Below are 20,382 nucleotides of genomic sequence, written 5' to 3' on the forward strand. Positions count from 1 at the left end.
GAAAAGTTGTAATTTCCAGTGGAGTTCAGAAGCAGCTCATATAAAAACTTTCTTTTCTAGCTGTCTAGACAAAATCATAATCCTGTGGGAAGAAACCAGTCTGTTAAATGCTGAAGGTTACCAATGTTTCCAGAATAAGTGAAAAACAAGGTTTTGCTGGAATTGCTACCCTGGTGCTTAAGCTTTGTGGTCAGAGAATGGCAACTGGCATTTTTAATTTTCTGCTGGCTGGTTCCTGGGAGCTGCAGGCCCTGTTCCCTGGAGCCCAGGAGCAGCATCCCTCATCCCCACAGTCCAGCTCACCCAGCTCCAGCTGCCCAAGGCTGCCTGGGGAAGAGACTTCCTGAAGTCTCAAACAGAATATCTCCTGATTTCACATTCTATGAGTCTGCCCTACTGAAAATCCATGGTGTATTTAAATACTGGGTTTTGGGGAATAGTCAAAAGCAGTTTTTTTCTCTTTAACTTCTTCTGTTAATCTTTAGGAAACAGTAAAGCTGTAAAGGCTGCACTGCCCTCTGCAGAGAGAATCTGTACAGGAGAAATGTCATGTTCTGGAAAGCTGCACTTTTAAATGAACTCAATTTAGGATCTAGTAGAGCAGGGATTGTTATTTTTAGTGAAGAAGGTTGACAACTGTACCAAACTCCCATGAACTCAGGTGTGATGCAGATGACATGCTTTGCTTTTTAGGTATAATATCGAATGTCTCACCATGGAGTCTGCAAACGATATCCTGGTCCCCTCTTTTGATGCAAGGAGGAAGCACTGTGTTTTCCAAGGTGACCTGCTACTGTTCAGCTGTGCTGGCTCCCACCCTGCCCACAGAAGGATCTGCCCCTGCAGGGACTATATCAAGGGGCAGGTTGCACTCTGCAAGGACTGCCTATAGCAGCAGCAGGGCTGCTCCCAGCTGGGGACAACGAGAGTCCTTTGGAGAGGAGTTCCTTAGTACTTCCTGCACTTTGGTCCAGGTGTTCCACTGCAGGCAGAGCTATCATTGCTGGGCAGAATTATCTCCTAAGAGAGGAGGGATTCATAATAAACAGCTGTAACTGATCTTTTCCTCCTGTAAGGACATTTGCAGTGTCACTCTTCAGATTCCCTCAGCTGTTTGCGAAGAGAAACGAGTCTCGTGTTCGACAGTGATTTGAAGATGACTGCACAGCATAGTTTGTAGAAAATTTCCAGACCCATCAAACTTCTGGTTTTGTTGTTTGGGTGAAGTGTTTTCTATTTTTTTAATGAGTTAGTACATCCCCCATCACGGTTAGCTAAAGGATCTCAACTTCATTCCAGTGGAAAATTGAAAAAAGTGTGCTTGAGGGAGGGGATGCTGGGAAAGGAGGACTAACATTTTATTCAAGGTGCACTGGTTTGGGTACAGCTTTGGCTTGAATGGCTACAAAGTGGTTTAGTTCACAAGGATTTGGAATCATGAGAGAGCTCTGTACCCTGCTATTGGGTTATTTGGGCCCATTTTTTTTTCCTTTTTTTAAATTAAGTATTTGTATACAACAAGGCATTGTCTGCATCACAGCTGCTGCAGCAGAGCAGCCTAAGCAGAGTGTCACCAATGAGCAAACAGGCAGTTGCCAACGTGTGACACATCTTGGTGACTGCACAGCTCACTGGGGTTGTGGCATTCTTCAGTATGGAAAAGCTACAAAAACACACAACCATTTTTGGAATGGACTCATCACAGTTTACTGGTCCCATTTAGGGAGTAATCGTTGGAATTTGCCCATGCTTCTGTTGTAGTCTGTCTACTAGAAATACTGTGTGGAGCAAAAAGTATCAGCATCATTGGAGCAATATTATCCTTAGAGCCTCAGTTTGCTACAGCTTCCAGTAGTTAAAGTGTTGCTGAATGGCATAGAAAGGTTAAACTCAGCTAACTATAATTATTGTACGGTAGAAATGTAAAATGTCTTCACAACTAGCTAGGTTTTTAAAGAGAAATTTTTTTCTGGAGTACAAGAGGAGACAAAGAACTGAAAAGAATTAATCAGTCCTCTTGGGTTCTTTGATTGTTTTTCTGGTTTTGGGGGGCTGCTTGTTCCTTGTTTCTTCTTCCCTTTTGATCAGGCACACCAATTACAAATTTACAAGAAAACAATTCAAGAGTTCAGAATTTAAATCAAAGTTGGTTGGTTTGGGGTTTTTTTTTGAGAGAAGCAAGTTAACTCCTCTAAACTGCCATCTTTTTACAGAGGTAATTTTTGTTATTTTCAGCAGAAGGTGACATGCTTGACAGCAGCATTTGTAGTCAGGAAGTTCATGTTAAGATTAGTGAGAAGCAAACCTGCAGTCAGAGTCTGTAGGTTTGCAATTTGGGTATGCTCTCACCATGCTGGAATAAAACCTCAAATCAACACAGATTTTTTTTTTTATAAATATTACCAGGTAGTATGAAAGGCAGAGATGCTTTACATTTTCCTTTCTCAGACATATCTACTTTCTGGTAAGTAGTGTTCATTATCTGTGTGGGAATATTGATGGATGTGACCTACCAAAGACCAGGCAAGGGAGATGCTGTTGCACTGTGGATAAATTCTCCAGAACAGTCTATGTTTTAAATTCCAATTTAAAGGCAGTGAATGAGTCTTTTCAAGCATTTGGTTTCCTGCCTCAACACTCCTGCCAGTGTTAACCCTGTAACACTCCATAACATCCCTCTGCACAACACAGGAGGTTGTTGAGTATCCAAAAAGGGTGGGAGCTGTTGAACAGCAGGGTCACCAAGATCTGGGTTTGATGATGTGAAAATCGGCTGTATTTTAGATTAATTTTCCAGAAACAGAACAGCTGGGTTCTCCAATGGGAGGCGAAATTTTTGTATGAAAAGAAAACAAACACAAACCAGTATGAAAATCCCTCCTGTTGCCACAGCTCAGCATTTGCTTCAGTCAGCACAAATGTAGTTTACCACAGTTTCACTGCCCTGGAAAAGCTGGGGGAGGACAATTGGAAATGGGTCTGAGCAGGCACAGCAATCCATTCTGTACTTATATAAAATATCCCCTGCATACCTGTGCATATTTGTGCAACTAAAAATCCTGCCTATCAGAGTGTATGAACTTCCAGCTGGTGCTGAAAGTAAAGGCAACAGCAGGACTGGTCTTCAGCCTGATGTTTTTCAGGCAGGAATTGATTTTGGGCTGGGATATCACAGAATTACGTTGGAAACAAAGATTTGTGCGTGTGCACTTAAAGGATGCAAAAGGTGGGTTTTGCTGTAGTGTAATTCTTTGCTGTAAATACATGTTTGCTTGGTTCCCCCTGCTGTAAGGCCCACATGGCAATACATACTGCATTTGATTTTGCCTCTAAACCTTTAAAGATGGGAGGGGTTTGGTATTTGTTATTATAAGATTTTCTGGTCTAGTGCTTTGCTCAATGCTAAGTTTGCCTTTACCACAGCAGGGAGAGTTTATTATAAGCTGTTTTTTCATGCTGTAGCACTGTTTCTAGTCTGCTGAACTGAATTGTACATTCTGGCAAAAATGCCGCTTGCGTTTCAGCCAGGGACAGAACATCCAAATTGGCTTCAGAGTCAGTGGTCTCTGATCTTATTTCCACTGAAACCTCTAGAGAAGACTCATTAATCTTGAAGAATAACAAATCAAGACCTACAGCTTCAGTCTATATTCCTGTGAAAGGAGACTATCATGAGAACTGTAAGTGCACAGACGCTGCAAGCCTTGCTCACTGAGCTCCACACACACTCCCTGTCACACAGCCACGCTCCCCTGTGCAGTGAGAAGTTAGTGATAAACAGGCAAATCCATGTGGGACTAGTGAAGAGTTGGAGTTATTTACTACAACCTGGTTTAGATATCCACATTTCAGGCTAGGGGGCAGCTTTCTGTCCAAGTTCCAGAACGATTTTCTTTCCTAATTGAAGAATAAAGGTGTGTAGTCCTGTTCTTGCACTCAAGCAAGGACATCAGAGAGGGGACCGTGCTGCTCTTTTGTCTGACAGTAGAGCTTGCAGCTTCCTTTGCTCAGAAGTCAGGTTTTTGCATGACTGCATTTGAATATATTGATCTGCGATTGATGGGGAAAAAAAATGTCAAAAGTTGAATACAAAAACCATTTTACAAGCTTTTAAACATATCTCTCATATCAAGACATTCTTTGTTTTAAAATTTTGTATTTTTGTATGTGACCTAGTTTTTTTCAAAAATCTTGTTCCTACGGGATTAGAAAACTTGAGAGAAGCATTTACATATTTATTAAAATTAACATAAAAGGCTTGCCTTTGAAAGGTAAAGTTGGTAAATACACACTGTTTAAAAATGCCAATAAAAACCTCATTTATTTCATATATGCAAGTTGATTTGCACATGTATAAATAGAGTTGCTTTTTTGCATTTTTTGCTTAGTTTCTGTTTCTTTTTGTAATTTATAGTTGCAGCAGTGTGTTTGCTTGTTCATATCAGATTATGTTTCTACAAATATTTAATGTTTATGTGCCTTTTTTACTTTCTTTGGGGTTTGGATATGTGTTTGGAATATGGACACTGTCTGAACAAGTATAATGGAACACTAATTCCAGGTAAATTGTGCTGATGAATCTACAACTTAGCGGTGTGAATTTTGAATGTTTTTAAGTAGTGGAGAAATCTGTTCTAAAACTATATAAGGCTTAATAAGATAAAATATACTATAACTTTTAATAATTCCTGCAAAACATTGCTTCTGCAAGCAGAAAGCAATTTAGTGAGAATCTGTGATTTGGCATGAGAGCTCCTGCTGGGACGGGATCTGTTCAAGGACCAGGGAGCAAAGGAAAGCCATTAACATTCCCCAGGGAGACAATGATAACAGAAAACCTCCAGGAACAGCCAGAGCTGATTTGATGGGCAGGAAAATTGAAGATCCACATTGAGGTTTGGGAGGTGTTGGTTTTTCAGATAAAGATGTCTCTGCATGGATGTGCACGGGGCGGTTCCTGGTGCTACCAGAGAACACTGGCCTTTTATCACAGCTGAACCTGCAGCTCCCAGTGTGCAGGGGCTGGTCAGCTTATTGCAGATGGGTTTTCTTTTTTATGCTACTACTTTTCTGCAATAGTGTTTTGCAAAGCAGCTGCTGATCAGATTTCAGTAGGGATGGGCTTGTAGCCAGAGCCAGGACTCTGCACCTTCCCAGCTCCACTCTGCTCCCAGCTCCTTTGTGTCAGCTTTTGCACCTTGCTGATTATGAAGAATTCAGACTCATTAAAAATTTCTCTTGATATCATCAGCTCCAAATCAGGCTGTCATGTTGTACCACTGTCCTTTAAAACCTAGGCAGCATCCTTGATTTGTCCTTAATAAGAATGACATTCCCTCCCCTCTCACAGTGCATGGCCCATCTGAATTGCAAAGTGATTTCTGAGTTTGCAGCACTGTTCATGTAAAACAAAACCCAAATTGCTTTCTCAGGTATGTCTTTTGCTCAGAGTTCATTTCAGGACCAGATTTAGTAAAATAAATTAACTGGGATGAGTTGAGCCGGATATAATCTCATCCAAACCTCATTAACTTTGTGACTCCCCCTGGCTTCAGTGATAGCACAACTCCTCCATTAATGTTTTTTAAAATTAAAGAATCAGCCCTCCCTTTTTAATAAGTGTAAAGCACTGTACCTTAAATGATAAAGACCTAACACTTCCAGGGCATATTATTCACATATCAGCAACCAGTTTTTCTTGCTGTCACAACATAGATCAGCTCTGACTAAGTTGATGTTGCTGATTAATGATTAAGGTATTAGTTGAAAATGTGGTTAAATTGCTGTTCAGTCAACAGTAGGGAGTCTGAGGAATAGAATTTTTTATTGTTTCTTTTTAGAGAGACCAGGACTTATCAGTTTCTGATTTCCCAGTCTTTTTTCCAGGGGTGCTAACATTTGGCATGGCTTTTCCCGTGTGATGTTTGTCATGCAGATGCTATGCCTTGAACTTCTCACTTGTGATCTCTTTCCATCTCCTTTGGCCCCATTGTTATAGGGAATGCTGTAAACTCAAGGAGAACAATGCACTGATGGATGTGTTTTCATTGGAGCTGAAATAGCCAGGGACAAACAGGATTTTATTGAGAACTGCTTTAATAATATTGCTGTAAATGTAACATCAAAACACACCATTTTATGGGCAGTGACTTAAATCTCATCCACACATTTTCAAGCAGTTCTGTAGGGTTGGGGGTTTTTTTAATTAGTTTGTAACTTCCAAATAGTACATTTAAATGGAATGTGTAAACAGCAACTCCATGTATCAAGTGTAAAATGTTTGCTGTAGGAATGTGTTGAAAATAGCAGAGGCTGGACCCCAGAGTGCCTCAGATGTGAGGCATCATTTGTTGTTCCTTCTTCCAGGAAAAGCAACAAAGAGCAACCATTGCTGATGTGCCTTGCACGCTGGGACCTGTTCATTTCTAACAGTGTCATCCTTTGCATATTCATGTAACTAGAATTCACAAAAGTGTGTTTTAATTCAGCAGACCTCTCTCAAGAGCACTAAGCCACCTGTTTATTAAGTGAGTAAATAAAACCAGGTCCTCAAAGTTTTGATAAAATGAGTAATAACTTCACCCTCGACACACAGAAACTGCTTTAAAAAATCAGTTGTGCTCAAGTGATTGAAACCCTTCTCTCTGCTGGGCAGTTCAGTGCAGGTACCATTTACTTAAGTGAGCTGTGCATGGGACCAGAATTTGTCACCTCGTATAAGGGCTCACAGAACCGAAGCACTGAGGACCCTGCTGTCCCCACGGCCACCAAAGCACGTGGCTGCTTCTGGTGCAGGAAAACACATCTGTATTATCACTGCAAATACAGCCCTGGGTGCTGCAGGAGCCACCAAATCCTTGGCTTCAAGGAGAGCATGTAAATAACGCCTGGCATTTCCTGGAGCCATCCAGGCACGAGTGCATGGAACACGACCTGGCTCAGGCTCCAGCAGCTGCAAAGTAGTTTGAAGTTTCAAATAGGCACACAATAAATCAAGTTAAATTGCTGTCTGAAGGCAGTTAATTTTAATGGTGTAATACCCAGAACTAATTTATGTTCATTATCAGGTCTGTTGCAGTACAGTGACAGTGAAAAATATTTTTAAGGAGTTGTGGGTTTAATTTGGTTTTTGTAAGGAATGCAGGATAGGAGGAGGAAATGGCAGTTTTTACCAAAGGAAAAAAGAGAGTAAATTTTGTGAGAAAAGTTACCCTGAAGATTCTAAGAGCCAAAAGAAAAATATCAGGGAATATTTACAAACCTAAATTGGGCTTGGAGACTTTGATCCCCCTGAGCTTGCTGAGCTGACCACTGCAGGGAGGAGATTCTCCAGAATGCTGCTGAGGCAGCTCTTTGGGTTCTGGTCTGCATCATTCCCTGGAGGAGCCTCCCTCCTCATGGGTGAAGAGGGTCAGAGTGTGAATAAGCCCTGTAGCAGTGTAAATTGGGAAAAAACCCTACTGAATTCACTGGAAGTAAAATATTGCTTTTTGCAAACAATAACGTGGAGTCAATGAGGGGTTGAAATGGACACGAGAACTTCAGGATCAGGCTGGTACTATGGGGTGTTTGGTTTGAATTCTCCCCTAATAGGTTAATCCTTTGTTTTATTTCAATGGTTGTGTTCCACTATATTACGTTCAAGCAGTTGGATTCAAACAGAACAGAACGCAGTGGTTCAGATACTGCCAAGTTCCTGGGGTTCAATAGGATGAGAATTTTTTTTGAATTTTTTTTTTTAGAACAGTAAATGTCTGTACTTTAATGGCATAGAAAAATGCTTTGTTTTCACTGTTGTAGAAAAAAAACTAGGGAGAATTTATTTTTCAATAAACTTTTTTCTTGTGTGATTTGGATTTATGATTGCTTTGTGCTTAAATGGGAATGCCATGAGCTGCCTTTTATCCCAAACTGCATTTCTGGGGCTTCTTCCCACTCTGCAGCTGGGTGTTTCTGTTGCTGCCCCACCTATGCACAGGTAAGTCCCACACTGCAGCCAGCAGAACATCAGGTGAGTAATGAACTGTTTGCTTTGTTTTGTTTTAAAAATGGGTTATAAAAATTGCATAATGGGTTACATCAAGCCTCCTTTCAGGAGGCAGCTTTGTCACAGCAGTAGTTAGAAACTCCTGCTTTCCTATAAATTTACAGCACACTCAATTGCAGCACACACTGAATTTACAGCACACTGTAAATTTGGGAGAAAGGGAAAATGAGACTGGAACTGCACAGTGGCTCTCAGGCCTGCAAGACCTACTGGCACAATAGACTGTGGAGCTGAAAGATGGAGCTGCACTGTGGTAAAACAGCAGCTTTAGAGAGCATTCTCCTGCAGGATCCAATTTAACATGCTAAGCACTCAGGAATGAAACATTTGCATGAGGAACAAGGGCCCAGGCATGAAGCTTTGGCCCACGTGGGATTGGGGTGAGCATTCAGTGCCCTCAAGAGGTGCCATATGAAATCACCTTGGCAGCTCTGCACAAATACAAATGTCAGAGGGAAACCTCTCCAGGGGAGCTGTCAGGGTATTTCAGTGGCACCCATTCTGCTGACAAGCCTTTTCTGCCCAACTCAGGTTTTGTTAGCCCAGCCAAGAGTGAGGGAAGGGCTCTCTGTTGTCAGCTGCTGGGAATGTGGAGAGGTTTTGGTGGAGGCATCCAAGAGTAATAGAGCAATTAATGCAGGAGCAGTATGCAGTGGAAAAAATAATAGTTTTTAAAAAAATAAAAGACAGCTCTTTATCTGTTAAAAATGTCCATTTGTAACACAGTTGCAATGTATTAAAAAAAAAACCAAACACAACTATACTGGAGAGAAGCAACAGTTCTTTTTTTTTTCAACATTACTTTTTTCTAAGTTTGGTGAGGTTTTGGGTTTTTTGTTTTTAATGTGGCCACACATAACGGAGTACTGTAGAATCAGAAGAGTACAGAAATCAGTAAATATCAGCTTGGCACGCCTTGTATTGCCCCTCTCCCAATTAATGACACACACCCTGGTAAGCAAGAGCATAAATGAAGATGTCAAACAGATGCCTGTGGGCTGGCAGAGGTTTGTGAGGTGGGTTTGGATATCCACTTGGCCAGTCTCTTCACTGGGGAGTTGTGTGCATTATGGCTGCAGAGGGTGGTTTTTCCACTGTGCAGTGCTGCTGCAAGAGCCTTTTATGGCTGTTTCAGCAAGGAAAATTATGTGAATATCCTTCACCACTTGCCCTTTTTTATGGTCCTTGGCATACTTCCCCTTGGACTAAATTGGGTGAAAATGTTGTTGGTTCTGTGTTGCTATTCAACATACCACAATTTCCAAATGTTTCCTACCATCAAAATGAATTAGTGGAGGACACTGCTCATTCAGGCTCTTGTTCTGCTTATTTTTGGAAACGTTTTCCTTCCTGTTTCATTCCCTTAATTGTTGTTCAGCTTTGACATCTAAAAAGCTGAAAAGACATCTGTAAAATGGTGAGCAGCTAGAGTTAGATGTGGGCTGTGTTGCAGTCACATAATGGAAAAAAAATCTATGAAAAATGGAACTTGGAATAAAAAATACACCATGCAGCTGTATTGGAAAGCTCCTTTGGGGGAGCTTAAATACTGGATACTTCAACTCTCACATGCTTAGACTGGGTTTAGTCAAACTCCAGCTGGTGGAGAGTCCACAGATGGAAACATTTTGCTGGGACTTTGTGCTGCTCTCAGAACACTTCCCCTTAGTGTGCAAGAGCTGGAGCACCCACTTTGCTGCCTCACACTCCCCTGTATTTGTGTTTATGCTTGTCAGGACTTGTTATTTTATGTTATTGATAGTGGAGATGACATTTAGCTGAAATCTAGGTAGTAAATCTTTGTAGCAAGAAAACCTGGGAACAGTTTGCAGAGAACAGACTCCAGCTGTCCTCACCGTGTGTCCTGCTTTGCTTGGGAGCCTTGGCTTGGGGGTCCTTGCCCCTGCAGGACCTCAGGGAAGCACTGCCTGGCTGAAGACATTTGTTTTGTGAGGAGAGACATGTCAAAGCAAACCAGTGCTGCACAAAAATGCTGAAAGAGTAAAAACTCCAAAGAAAATGGACTGAGGTGAGAGCCTTTGGTGGCTCAGCAGGTAAGAGCTGGTGATTCCATTGGAAGTTCAGGGAAGGGAAGTTGCCAAATCCCTAGAAACCCCTCCTGGCTTTCATTTCCTCCTCACCTCCATAGGAGCATGGAATTGTGTGATCAGCCCAAGCTGTGCTGCAGGCTTGGGTTGTGCCCCATGAGTCTGCCCAGTAAGAGGAGGCTGGCATTTCACTTGGCCTGTTTGAGAGGAATTGCTTCCACTCCTTCCTCCACAGTGAGCTGAGAGGTGGCAATAACCCCTACAGCCTGTGCCAGCAGGAGGTGAGCTCAGAAGGGTGCTGGGTTTGGTGCCAGCAGTGGGAGCTGACAACATGGGACATTTCCCAGTTACTTGCCAAATAACTTGGAAGAAAATGTGCTTTGAGCCTGCCTGCAGCTGAGTGGTGGTGTCAGTGTCAGCCCCTGCAGGACCTGAACTCTGAGCTCCCCTTCTCCTGCAGCTCCTGGTGAGGGAGCTGGAGGCTTGGGGGCAGCTGTGCCCACGTCAGAGGGCAGCTGATCCCACTGAACAGGGAAAAAGCAGGAACTGTTCAGTGCTACCCCAACACCAATCCTGTGGCTGAAAGGAAAACAGCAGCTCCCAACCTTGGGGAACAGGAGAGGGAAACATCCCTGGCTGCTCTGATACTTGCATTAATTATCCTCTCACATTGCATAACCTGGCCCCACATGCCAGGCCACAGGAATGTGTTTGTGTGTGCTGCTCCTGTGCAGTGCCTGGTCCTGGATGAACACAGCCAGAGGCTCAGGGATGGCTCTGTCACAGCTCCTCTCGGTGGCAGCACACCCAGCACAGGCAGCGAGCTGAGAAATCACTGCCAGCACAGCAGAACTGTGTGGAACCCCTCTGTGAAGCATCTACACAAGTCTGCGAATTCCAGGGATAAATTCTGTTCAAGGAGCTTCCTCAGCTCTTTATTTGACTGCCAAGGAAAAATGTTTTGTCGGGTTGGGAACAAACATTCCTGCTCTGCATCCAGTCCCTCTATTAAGGCTTAATAGAGGGACTGGATGATCTCAGGCTAGATGACCTTTAAAGATCCCTCCCACACCAAACTATTCTATTAATCCTTGTCCCATGGCCTAGCATCTCCATGAGCTGGCCCACAAAAAAGAATGCCAGAAATACCTTCACTTTGTCCCAGGCAGCTGGGATTGCAGAAATGCATGTGGTGTTAGCAGTGGTGAGAACCTTTGTGGTACATTCCCAGCTGCAGGCCTACCTACAGCTGAAATTGCCCACATCTGAGGAGCTTCTTGTCTGGGATCTTTGCTTCAGGTCCATTCCTGGAACATCATCAGAGAGCTTCTTTTGAGGTTGTTTTTCCACCGTGATTACATGATGATGCTTATTTATGGTCTGCCTACTACAGCAAGAAGTAAAACGGAATAAATCAGCAGCAGATGTTAGCCTGGTGATTTTTTTAAAATAACAATCAAGATTCAAAAAAATCTGGCTTTTAGCTAAAAGTGAACATTATAATTTCCCATGCCTACCTGGTGTGTGTGGGTCATGGCTGGGGATTCAAGATTGCACCTCGTGTAATCCCAACAGAGTTTTTGAACTCCCTTCTCTGCTGAACAATATGGCCAGATTCAAAGCATCTGCTCAGTGTCACAGTCACTTTCAGGGATTAATTTGCAATTCTGAGCTTGGCCAGACTTTAATAAGTGTCAGTTTGCAGCCTCATTCTGGCCAGTGCTGTTCCTTGTGTGAGCACTGAGGCTCCTTCCTCGCGTCCTGTGCACAACAAAGAGCCCCTGGCAGTGCTGAGGGCTGCTGTGATCACCAGGCAGGTTATTGTGTTGGCCAGTGCCAAGTTTCAGATGATTAGTCCCAACGCTTTTAAGCTGTTGCAGCTTTTGAAAAGTCCACCTTCCCTTAGCCTAGCTAGAAGCAAACTTGCCATCTCACAGTTCGAAAAAATCAACTGGCACTGACATTTAATAAAGAAAACTCACAGAGAACCTGTTCCCTCTGAGGTGGCTGGCTCGAGCAGTGTCACAGTAGATGGATGAGCAGTTATTTTCTCTGCTATTGTCACGTACCACACAGTCTCCTTGATGCCAGCTGGCTTTATCACCATTTCTGAGAATAATTTTTTCCTGGACTTTATAAAATATCACAAGGGTTTCTGTTATTTTCTTGCATTTACCTGCTAATACCAGCAATGCTTTGAAGCACCTGTGGTAACTGAAAACTCTCTGCAACTGGTTTAAATTAATCTGATAAGAGTATGATTAACTTGTTTAACCACATATCCTTTTCAGGTGTCTGTAGTTAGAAACACCCTCAGAGCATTCCAGAGTTCCAGAAGGAAGTGTGAAACTTCATTAACTGAGTGTTTAACCTTCCTTTGTGCACCAGCAGCACATCTGTGCTCCTGTTTACGCCAGCATTCTAACAGAACTATTTAATGTTTCAGCTGGGTGTTGGTTTGAGTGTCCTGCATACCTTCAGTGGTTTAGGACTTTGGTGTGGCAAAGGTTATACCAGGAGTTCAGCCACCACCCTGTCCCTTCTCAGTTTTCTGCAGCACTGGGCTACAAACAGGCTGCTGGACTGCATGGCACTTCTGTAGTTCTCAAATGTCATTCTCAAAATTTTCAATGGGACTGAATGGGAATAAAGCCCTCAGGGAAGTGGAAAAGGGTAAACAGTATCAAGAAAACTAACACTCATGAAATGTCTAATGTAGCTAGGGTCAGGCTCTGTGATTCTGAGGCTGAAGATGCCTGACAGACACTGTTAATCAGTGAGGAAATACCAGCTCACAGCTCCCTTCATGGAACTGCTGCGAGAGAAAAACATAATGGGAAAAGCAAAAGGGTCTTGGGGTGGCATTTGATATTTAAAAATCCACCTGTGCTGAGTGCAGTGAGCAGTCCTACACCTTCCAGTCCTTCTGGAGTCCTTGCTGAATGCTCCTCTGAAGTAGCTCCTTTGTCACCTTACAGCTGGGTGACATCATCCTGTGACAGCAAGGCACAAGCAGCATCAGCACTGATAGCACCACTTTGCATACAAATACTTAAGCAAACTTAATTGATCCAAAATATGTGAAAACAAACGACAGCAGCAGAGCAAATTTCATTTTGCCATAAGGAATCCTGTATCAAGGCATGTTTCCAATATTGTCACTCTCATACGGGTACTGCCAGGTCAGGGAAACCCCTGGGGGGTCTCTTCCAACATGTATCAGTGGGAGTGGGCTTTTACTAGAGATCCTTAAGGAACTGGTCAAGTCACAGATGATGGGAAATGTAATTTTAACATCACACCTGTGAAAAAACCCCAGTGTCTCCACTGTACATCCCTCACTGATCAGTCTAATTGTACATCTACTCTCATATCTGTACTCTATTGTTATGTACTAGAAATGGGCATTTCTAGCTACTCACCTACTTACCATGGCCTTATTCCAAACTCTACAGTGGTCTGTCCTATTATTTATTCATCTGTGATAAACAGAAGCAACAATACTGATTCTCTGTTGTGAAAACCGACCTGGAATACATCAAATAAAGAGAAAATGGCTATAGCCAGAGAATCCAGTTTAATAGGCTGCTATACAGGAAGACTTTGTTCTATGATACATTCTGGAAATAGTTTTCAAATGTTACTTACAGATACTGTATAAAATAGATACCAGTTTTATTGATTATACATCAAGATTTTTCGATCATTTAACCTGCTATTAAGTAATATATAAGATGTGTGGTGGAAAGTGAGCAACACTTTACAGGACAATCTAAATCTAATAAATAGATCTGTATCTCACCACGAGATTGAGCCACTGCTGTGCCGTTGTCAGACTACAGAGCAACCACAACGTCACACACGCTGGTACAGCTGCAGATGGTAAAAAAGGAGATGAAAATCCCATTCCTTGAGCAGCTCCTCTTCCCTGCATGACTTTTTTGGCTTTGGTCTGTACAGTAATACTCTGTGTGCTTGTTTGGTCCATGCAAAGCTATGAACAGTGTCTCATTAAGAAAAAATAGAATTTAAGTTGAAGAGGTATCGTTTCAGTTAATTTGGGGTTAAAATGCAGTATCTCTCTGATCACAGGAAGGGCAGTACCTGCTCTTTCTGGGTGTCTATTTCAACAAGAGGGTGGAAGTAGCTACTTAAGTGTTTTAAGCAACACAGCTCTTGGTGTCCAGACTCTATGTAACATACTCTTAGTCGAAGAGGTTAGCAAGGATTGTACTCCTGTTACAGCATGTGTTTGGGAAAATACAGGCCAGGGAAAAAAAAAAAATTCCAAAACTCAAATCTGAAACTGGCACTTCTTTACCCACAGGCTTACCACACCATTGAGAACACTTTCACTCTGGAATATACAACATGGCAGCTGGGTTCAAGCTGCAAACTGCATGTTTTCTATTGTCACAGGAATCAATAGCATACTGGAAATAAATAAGAAATAAAAAATAAACCAACCAAAACGCTGCTGTTTGGCTGAATCGCAAGCAGTGTGCACAATATGCCAGATTTACAGAGAGATTTCCCATTCAAACAAACTTCAACAGAAAAAGACCACGGGGAAACAAACTGCATATTGAGGAGAATACCACTGGCAGCACTTGCCAAGCCGCAGGACGCTGTGGCTTTTCAGTCCTTGCAGGGAGAGGGCAGCACCTTCACTCGAACATCTCGTAGTGGCGCGTTTGCCTCACCCTGGGCACCATGTCCATGAGCAGCCTGCAGGGAGAGCACAAAGGAGTGCTGGGCTACAGCTGGCACAAAGACACTTTAAAGGGTTATTAAGGAAACACCAAAAGTTAACCTATTCGATATGCTTGTAGAAGAAAGCCTTACATACTCAAACAATTCATGGTAATATTTACCTAGACTTTATCACCTTATAGCTGACTGGGCATCCCTTGTGATAACTCTGAATAATGGCAACATAACACTGAACTTTTCACTTTCACTTTAATGATTAGTCATAATCCTTCAAAGAAAAATACACCTTGGGCCATCACTGAGACCCTCAGAATGACAACTCACTTGTAACTTTATTCAAATACGTCAAGAATCAAATATTTTAAGGACATTACAAACAAAAAAAGTGTTATTTTTCCTCATGTGCCAAGATGTGGCCAGTGAAACCTAAGACACAAGATGTTTCCTTTGATAATTTTGAGTTAGTCTTGTAAACAGTACCTTCAGAAGCAGTTGTATACCTCACTAAATACAATTCTTACAGCTATAGAGTGTGTTACACCACCAGTATCCCCTACATAGCACTTTAAAATATATTTTTTAATCAGAAAAGGGGGAATGCCTAGTGCTATGTATACCCTAAAACAGGTGACACTATTAAAAGGATTTTATATATTTAAAGAAATTAAGACAAAGGATTTTATTTATTTAAGAATATAGATAATAGGTCAGCTGTAGTCCACCACACAAAGGATCATGCACAGGACAGCCCCAGACCTGAATATTTAAATATTCATGGACAAAAAAGAGCTCAGGTGGCGTAACAGCCTTTACAGTTTTCCAGAACAGTTAGTTTTACAGTGGAAACTGTGATTATACCGACCTATTTAAGAGTTGTACTCCCCATTAAAATGTTAATTGAATTTTCCAAGTTGAAAAACAAAAAAAAACCAAAAAAAAAAAACAAACAAACAAACAAAAAAAAACCCCAACCAAACCCATGCAGCTTCCAGCTGGACTGCAGCCTGGCCAAGGGCTACTTCTCAATGGGCATAATTCCAACTAAGATGCTCCATCTCCCACTTTCTCTTGTGGCAGATAAGCCACAAGGGATAAAGTCCAAAATTTGGTTTAGATTCCATGCAGTCAAGGGAAATTGTGGTAGCAATGAAGGGCATGGCAGACCTCCATTTGATTTTTTATTCTGTTTCTGGTGTGAATCAAGAAAGCATCTCAAAATCCAAGAGAAACAGCATCTGAAACATGAGCAGGAACCTTCAGTTCACAAGTTGCCAAAGGTAGGGCTGGGACAGAAATCCCTCTTTAAAACCTGGGCACCTTTCCTTTAATCCAAAGACAAAGCAGTGCTCAGAAATGTGCCATAAATGCAAAAAAGACTGTTTTTATCCATCATTTGTGGTTATTTTTCAGGTATTTCATTTCAAGTATACAAAAATCTAAAATCATTCTGATTTGTTTTTAAGTCCTGGTTGTTTTCCAGCTGATGTGGGGCACACAGCCTTTTCTAACCCTTTCCACACATCCTGCTCCAGCACTGGCTGCAAGTCTAATAAACTCCAGGGACTGATTGGACTGCAATTACCTAAACTCTTAAAGGCTATGACCTCCCACCTCTCAGGGCCAGCCCAGGACGCAGGGCCCTGCCTGCTCCCAGGAGATACTCACTTGATTCCATAGGCAGATATTGTAAGTCCAATTAACACTCCTATACTGCCATCCAGGAACCAGACAGAAGAATTGTGTTTAAACACTTCTGCACTAAGAAGGATGGAAAATCCCATTATTCCACCTACAAGAGAGTTGAAACCTAGAAGGGGGAAAAAATAATTAAAGGGTGATTGCCAGGAACTCATGGAAAGGGAAATGGTTTTGCAGTTTCCCTGTCAAAGACCCTCTCTTGCAGTTTTTATTCCATTCCATATATTTATTTACATGCTTGGCACTATTGCTCAGAGCTGTAGACATTGCTGATGACATACAGGATAATCCTAGTAATATTTTCTATTTATGCTTTAGATATACCACAGTAGCTTCTTCTCTACTATTTACAATTCTAATGAACATCCTTTTAGATTCCTTTTTTTTTCTTTAACCCATTCTCTTTTTCTCCAAGACTGTCTCTTCAAAATGCTCACAGAGCTTTTGGAAAAATTAATGCTCTTTTCTATTCAACTCCTGTTTGATTGATTATTGATTTGGGGTTTTATAAGTCATTCCTTGTGTTCTGGTTTTTAACTCCAAATTCCCTTTTTCTGATTTTTTTCCACAATAACCCAAAAGTTGTTCTATACAAAAAGAAGTCACTGAGAATGCATTCATTTGGTAGAGCCATACACTATTTAAGCTAGATAACAAATGAAATATCAAACCTGAAATATTCTATATTGCTTGGTGAGTCAGCTCTAGCCAGCTGCTGTTTACAGGACTCAGGAAGGTTTTTGCAGTTCCCCATGACTGCCAACCTGACACTTGTTCCTGAGCCTGTCCTTTGATCCACACCTCTCACATCCAGTCTTTGTCTATTTACTCATTTATACTGCTAACACATGTTGAAATTGTGTATATTGTGTCTATAGATATAAAGAATATAAAATATAAATTAATAATTAGTGTTACTTCCTCTGCTCCAGCTTAATTCAGAATCCATCAGCACAATAGATTCATGCAAAAGAATAAAACATTTTCATGCCATTCTTGGCTGATGGTTCCAAATAATTTAAAAGCTACTTGCAAAGGAAATTGTTTTCCCTTCCTGACTCTCATTCAGGCAAAGCTTTCTTTGCTGATGTGGCAGGAAATCATGTAATGGCTGCAGATATTCATCCAGACCCTGCTCTGAGTGTAAGGCCAGCACAGGAAAAAACAGGTGGCTAAATCTGGGAAACAGGTAACCAAAACCTACAGGAAAGTTGGCTGACATCACTGACTGTCACAGACTTGTCCTCTGGGATGTCACAAAATTCAAGGCAGGAAATGACTATTTTTATTACCCAAAAGGCCAAGAGCTTTTGCTGTAAACAAACTGTACAAATGACATTTGCTTCACTAGGATTCACACATTCAGGATTTAAAGAGACATTGCTGTTAAGCCCTACTCTAAAAAAGTATTATTAACAAAAATTAATAGAGGTTGACATGTATAAAAGAGAATTTGCTGTCCTGAAAATAAACCTATTTTTTAAGAAGAGAAATTCATGCTCCTTTTACTCAAAACAGTTTGTTGGTCTGGAGCCAGGGATCACAGGAGGTAAATTAGCAGGAAACAGAAAACACTAAAAAAAGATATGCAAGGGACCGCTAAATCTGTCTCAGCTGCTGAATCACATTGTCTCTTCCTGATCATTAATAAATCAAGTACATATGCAAATATATCTTGTGAAAGCAGATATTTAACCACACATGTTAAGATCAGCCTCCTACATTTTCTAAAGTGGTTCTAAAGGGGAGAAGAGGTATAAAAACTAGGCTGAGGTAATTGTATACTTTTTTCCCTAATTTTTTTAATCAAAGAATGAGCAGTCTCCAGCTCAGAAGCAGTATCATTAGCATGAGGATGTAATTATGGGGAAAGAGATTTCTCTGTCATACAGGAGAACAATTCAGAGCTGGAGTTATTTAGGAGTTTTCACTTAATATTTTGGCTGAATAAACTGCTCTGTTTCAAAACTAAGCTACATTTTTTTGAAGGGAGGGTTCCTCATTTGCCTGCCTAGGCACAGCTCTGAAATGGCCAACGTGTCCCACTTCCACCCTGGCAGAGAAGGAAGTCAGACTCACTGGGCTGCAGTTCCCAGCATCCTTTCCAGAATCCTTTTTGCAGGTTGGAGAGAGTTTTGTTTTCAAATGTCTAGAGTGGCAGAGCCCATTGGAAAGAGTAAGATGTCTGAGCTGGAATTCTGCTGGGAGAGAATCCCAAATGCAGGAAGGCAATAGCTTAGTTGTAACCCCCTCACTGCTATTCTGATGCCTGTTTTGCTTCTTCCAGATTTAAAATATAAATACTCATGAAGAATTTATGTAAGTGGGATGATAGAGATACACAAAATGCCTGCTATCACACATCATCCAGAAAAAAAAATTAAGTATGTTTAATTTGCTTAAAATAAAGCAGAATTTATGTATCTCTAGAGTAAGCTGAGAATTGAATCTCCTTAAAGCGAAACCTGTAGCAAAGAGTAAAATAATTTAGGTACCACAACATATGAATCATGAACACCCTACAGTGTTTGTTTACTGAGTATTTCACACTGCCCTGGCAGATAAAACTGGGAGGGATTTGTAGGGGCTGTGAAACTTCTGCCATCACTGTGGCCTCACCCGTGTGAAAGGCAGATCCCTGGGATTTTTGAGGATTCAGGAGCCTGAGCTCTGACAGTAAGAGGAATATCTGGACCTGTTTTTAAAGCATGATTTTAAACCTGCCTTTAAGACCAGAAGCAGTCAGGTGCTGGGCTGATGGAGTGGTGGCAGTGAGGTGCTAAAAGGATGCAGTGGAGGATATCCACCCCATGCCAAACCCCAGAGGAGTGCAGGGCAGGGAGGGCTTTTGTCTCACACCTGCCCTGCCCCAGCAGCTCTGCTGAGTGGCAGGGAAAGCACTGTGGTGACAAATGACACCAAAGGGATGCACTGTGGGTGCTGGTGCTGATCCCTGCTCAAGGCAGGCAGCATTTGTGCAACAGACCTTACTCCATTTAAGCTTTCAGGATTTTACCAGGCACAGGCAGTGAGGATGGAGGTGATTTAACCAAAGCTCTCTAAACTGGTGTCATATCCCCCTGCTGCAGCCTAACCTCTGAGTGATACACCTCTAATCCATTATCTGCTCTACCTCTAACTCTACTATTGCTACTACACATTCACTGCTTGGCTTCCACCAGGCATTCCACTTCAGCTGAGCTATCTGTGCTAGAGGCCACTGGTACCACAGACTGTTCTAGGGTTTGGGGCTGGGCTTTTTCCCATTTCTCAGTGGCTGCCTTATTTCAATGCTCTTTCACAGTTCTCACCATGCAGGGATGCCTGGAAGAGTCTATAAAAGCAGCAGGATCAATGTCACACTCACCATCAGTTATCAGTGCTCTGCTTGTTAGGACCTTTCCCAGCATAAATTTGATTACTGCCAAGCCTGTGCAAAGGATTCCACTTAGAACAGAGACACTATACAGAAAATCATCCTGGAGGGGAAAAAAAAAGAAAAAAAAAAGAAATGTCAGACATTAGTATGTCTTCTGGTCATGTCCCACCTATTAATGAAAAATACTACTAATTACTGTGCAATTATTTGTGCTACTGAGAAACACAACCTGAGACCAAGATTTCCTACCTTATGACTTCCACAACAGCTGGTGCTTATTTTGCTTGTATTGTCACCTGCAATTGCTTTTGCAGCCATAATTAATGACAGCTGCAATCAACAAATTGTGAGTTGACCCAGCCTCCTCAGAGTCAGGAGATTTTATTTACCTGTGGGGCTGAGTGCAGACTGCCAGGTCATCCAATGCCTAATGCCAGCAGTAATGAAGTCCCCACAGGCTTGAAAGGAAGGCTTGAAAATAGAATCCCACTTACCAG

At 41.9% G+C, this 20,382-nt stretch overlaps 2 protein-coding genes across 3 annotated transcripts in view; one reads left to right on the forward strand and one right to left on the reverse strand.

The window, feature by feature from the left end:
* Positions 1 to 7,856, forward strand: part of MGAT5 (alpha-1,6-mannosylglycoprotein 6-beta-N-acetylglucosaminyltransferase) — an 83,575-nt gene extending 75,719 nt beyond the window's left edge. The window contains exon 17 of the mRNA XM_039702336.1: positions 694 to 7,856. Coding sequence (XP_039558270.1) covers positions 694 to 892 — 199 coding nt within the window. The 3' untranslated portion in view covers positions 893 to 7,856. The remainder of the gene's footprint in view (positions 1 to 693) is intronic.
* Positions 7,857 to 13,653: 5,797 nt separating this feature from the next.
* Positions 13,654 to 20,382, reverse strand: part of TMEM163 (transmembrane protein 163) — an 86,335-nt gene continuing 79,606 nt past the window's right edge. For both annotated transcript variants that reach the window (XM_039703011.1, XM_039702930.1), the window contains 3 exons: positions 19,874 to 19,985; positions 16,474 to 16,615; positions 13,654 to 14,823 (listed from right to left, as the gene is read on the reverse strand). In XM_039703011.1, coding sequence (XP_039558945.1) covers positions 14,763 to 14,823; positions 16,474 to 16,615; positions 19,874 to 19,985 — 315 coding nt within the window. In that variant the 3' untranslated portion in view covers positions 13,654 to 14,762. The remainder of the gene's footprint in view (positions 14,824 to 16,473; positions 16,616 to 19,873; positions 19,986 to 20,382) is intronic.

The sequence above is a fragment of the Passer montanus genome, unplaced genomic scaffold (genome assembly GCF_014805655.1).
Source record: "Passer montanus isolate IOZ18808 unplaced genomic scaffold, ASM1480565v1 scaffold1, whole genome shotgun sequence".
NCBI classification, from domain to species: domain Eukaryota; kingdom Metazoa; phylum Chordata; class Aves; order Passeriformes; family Passeridae; genus Passer; species Passer montanus.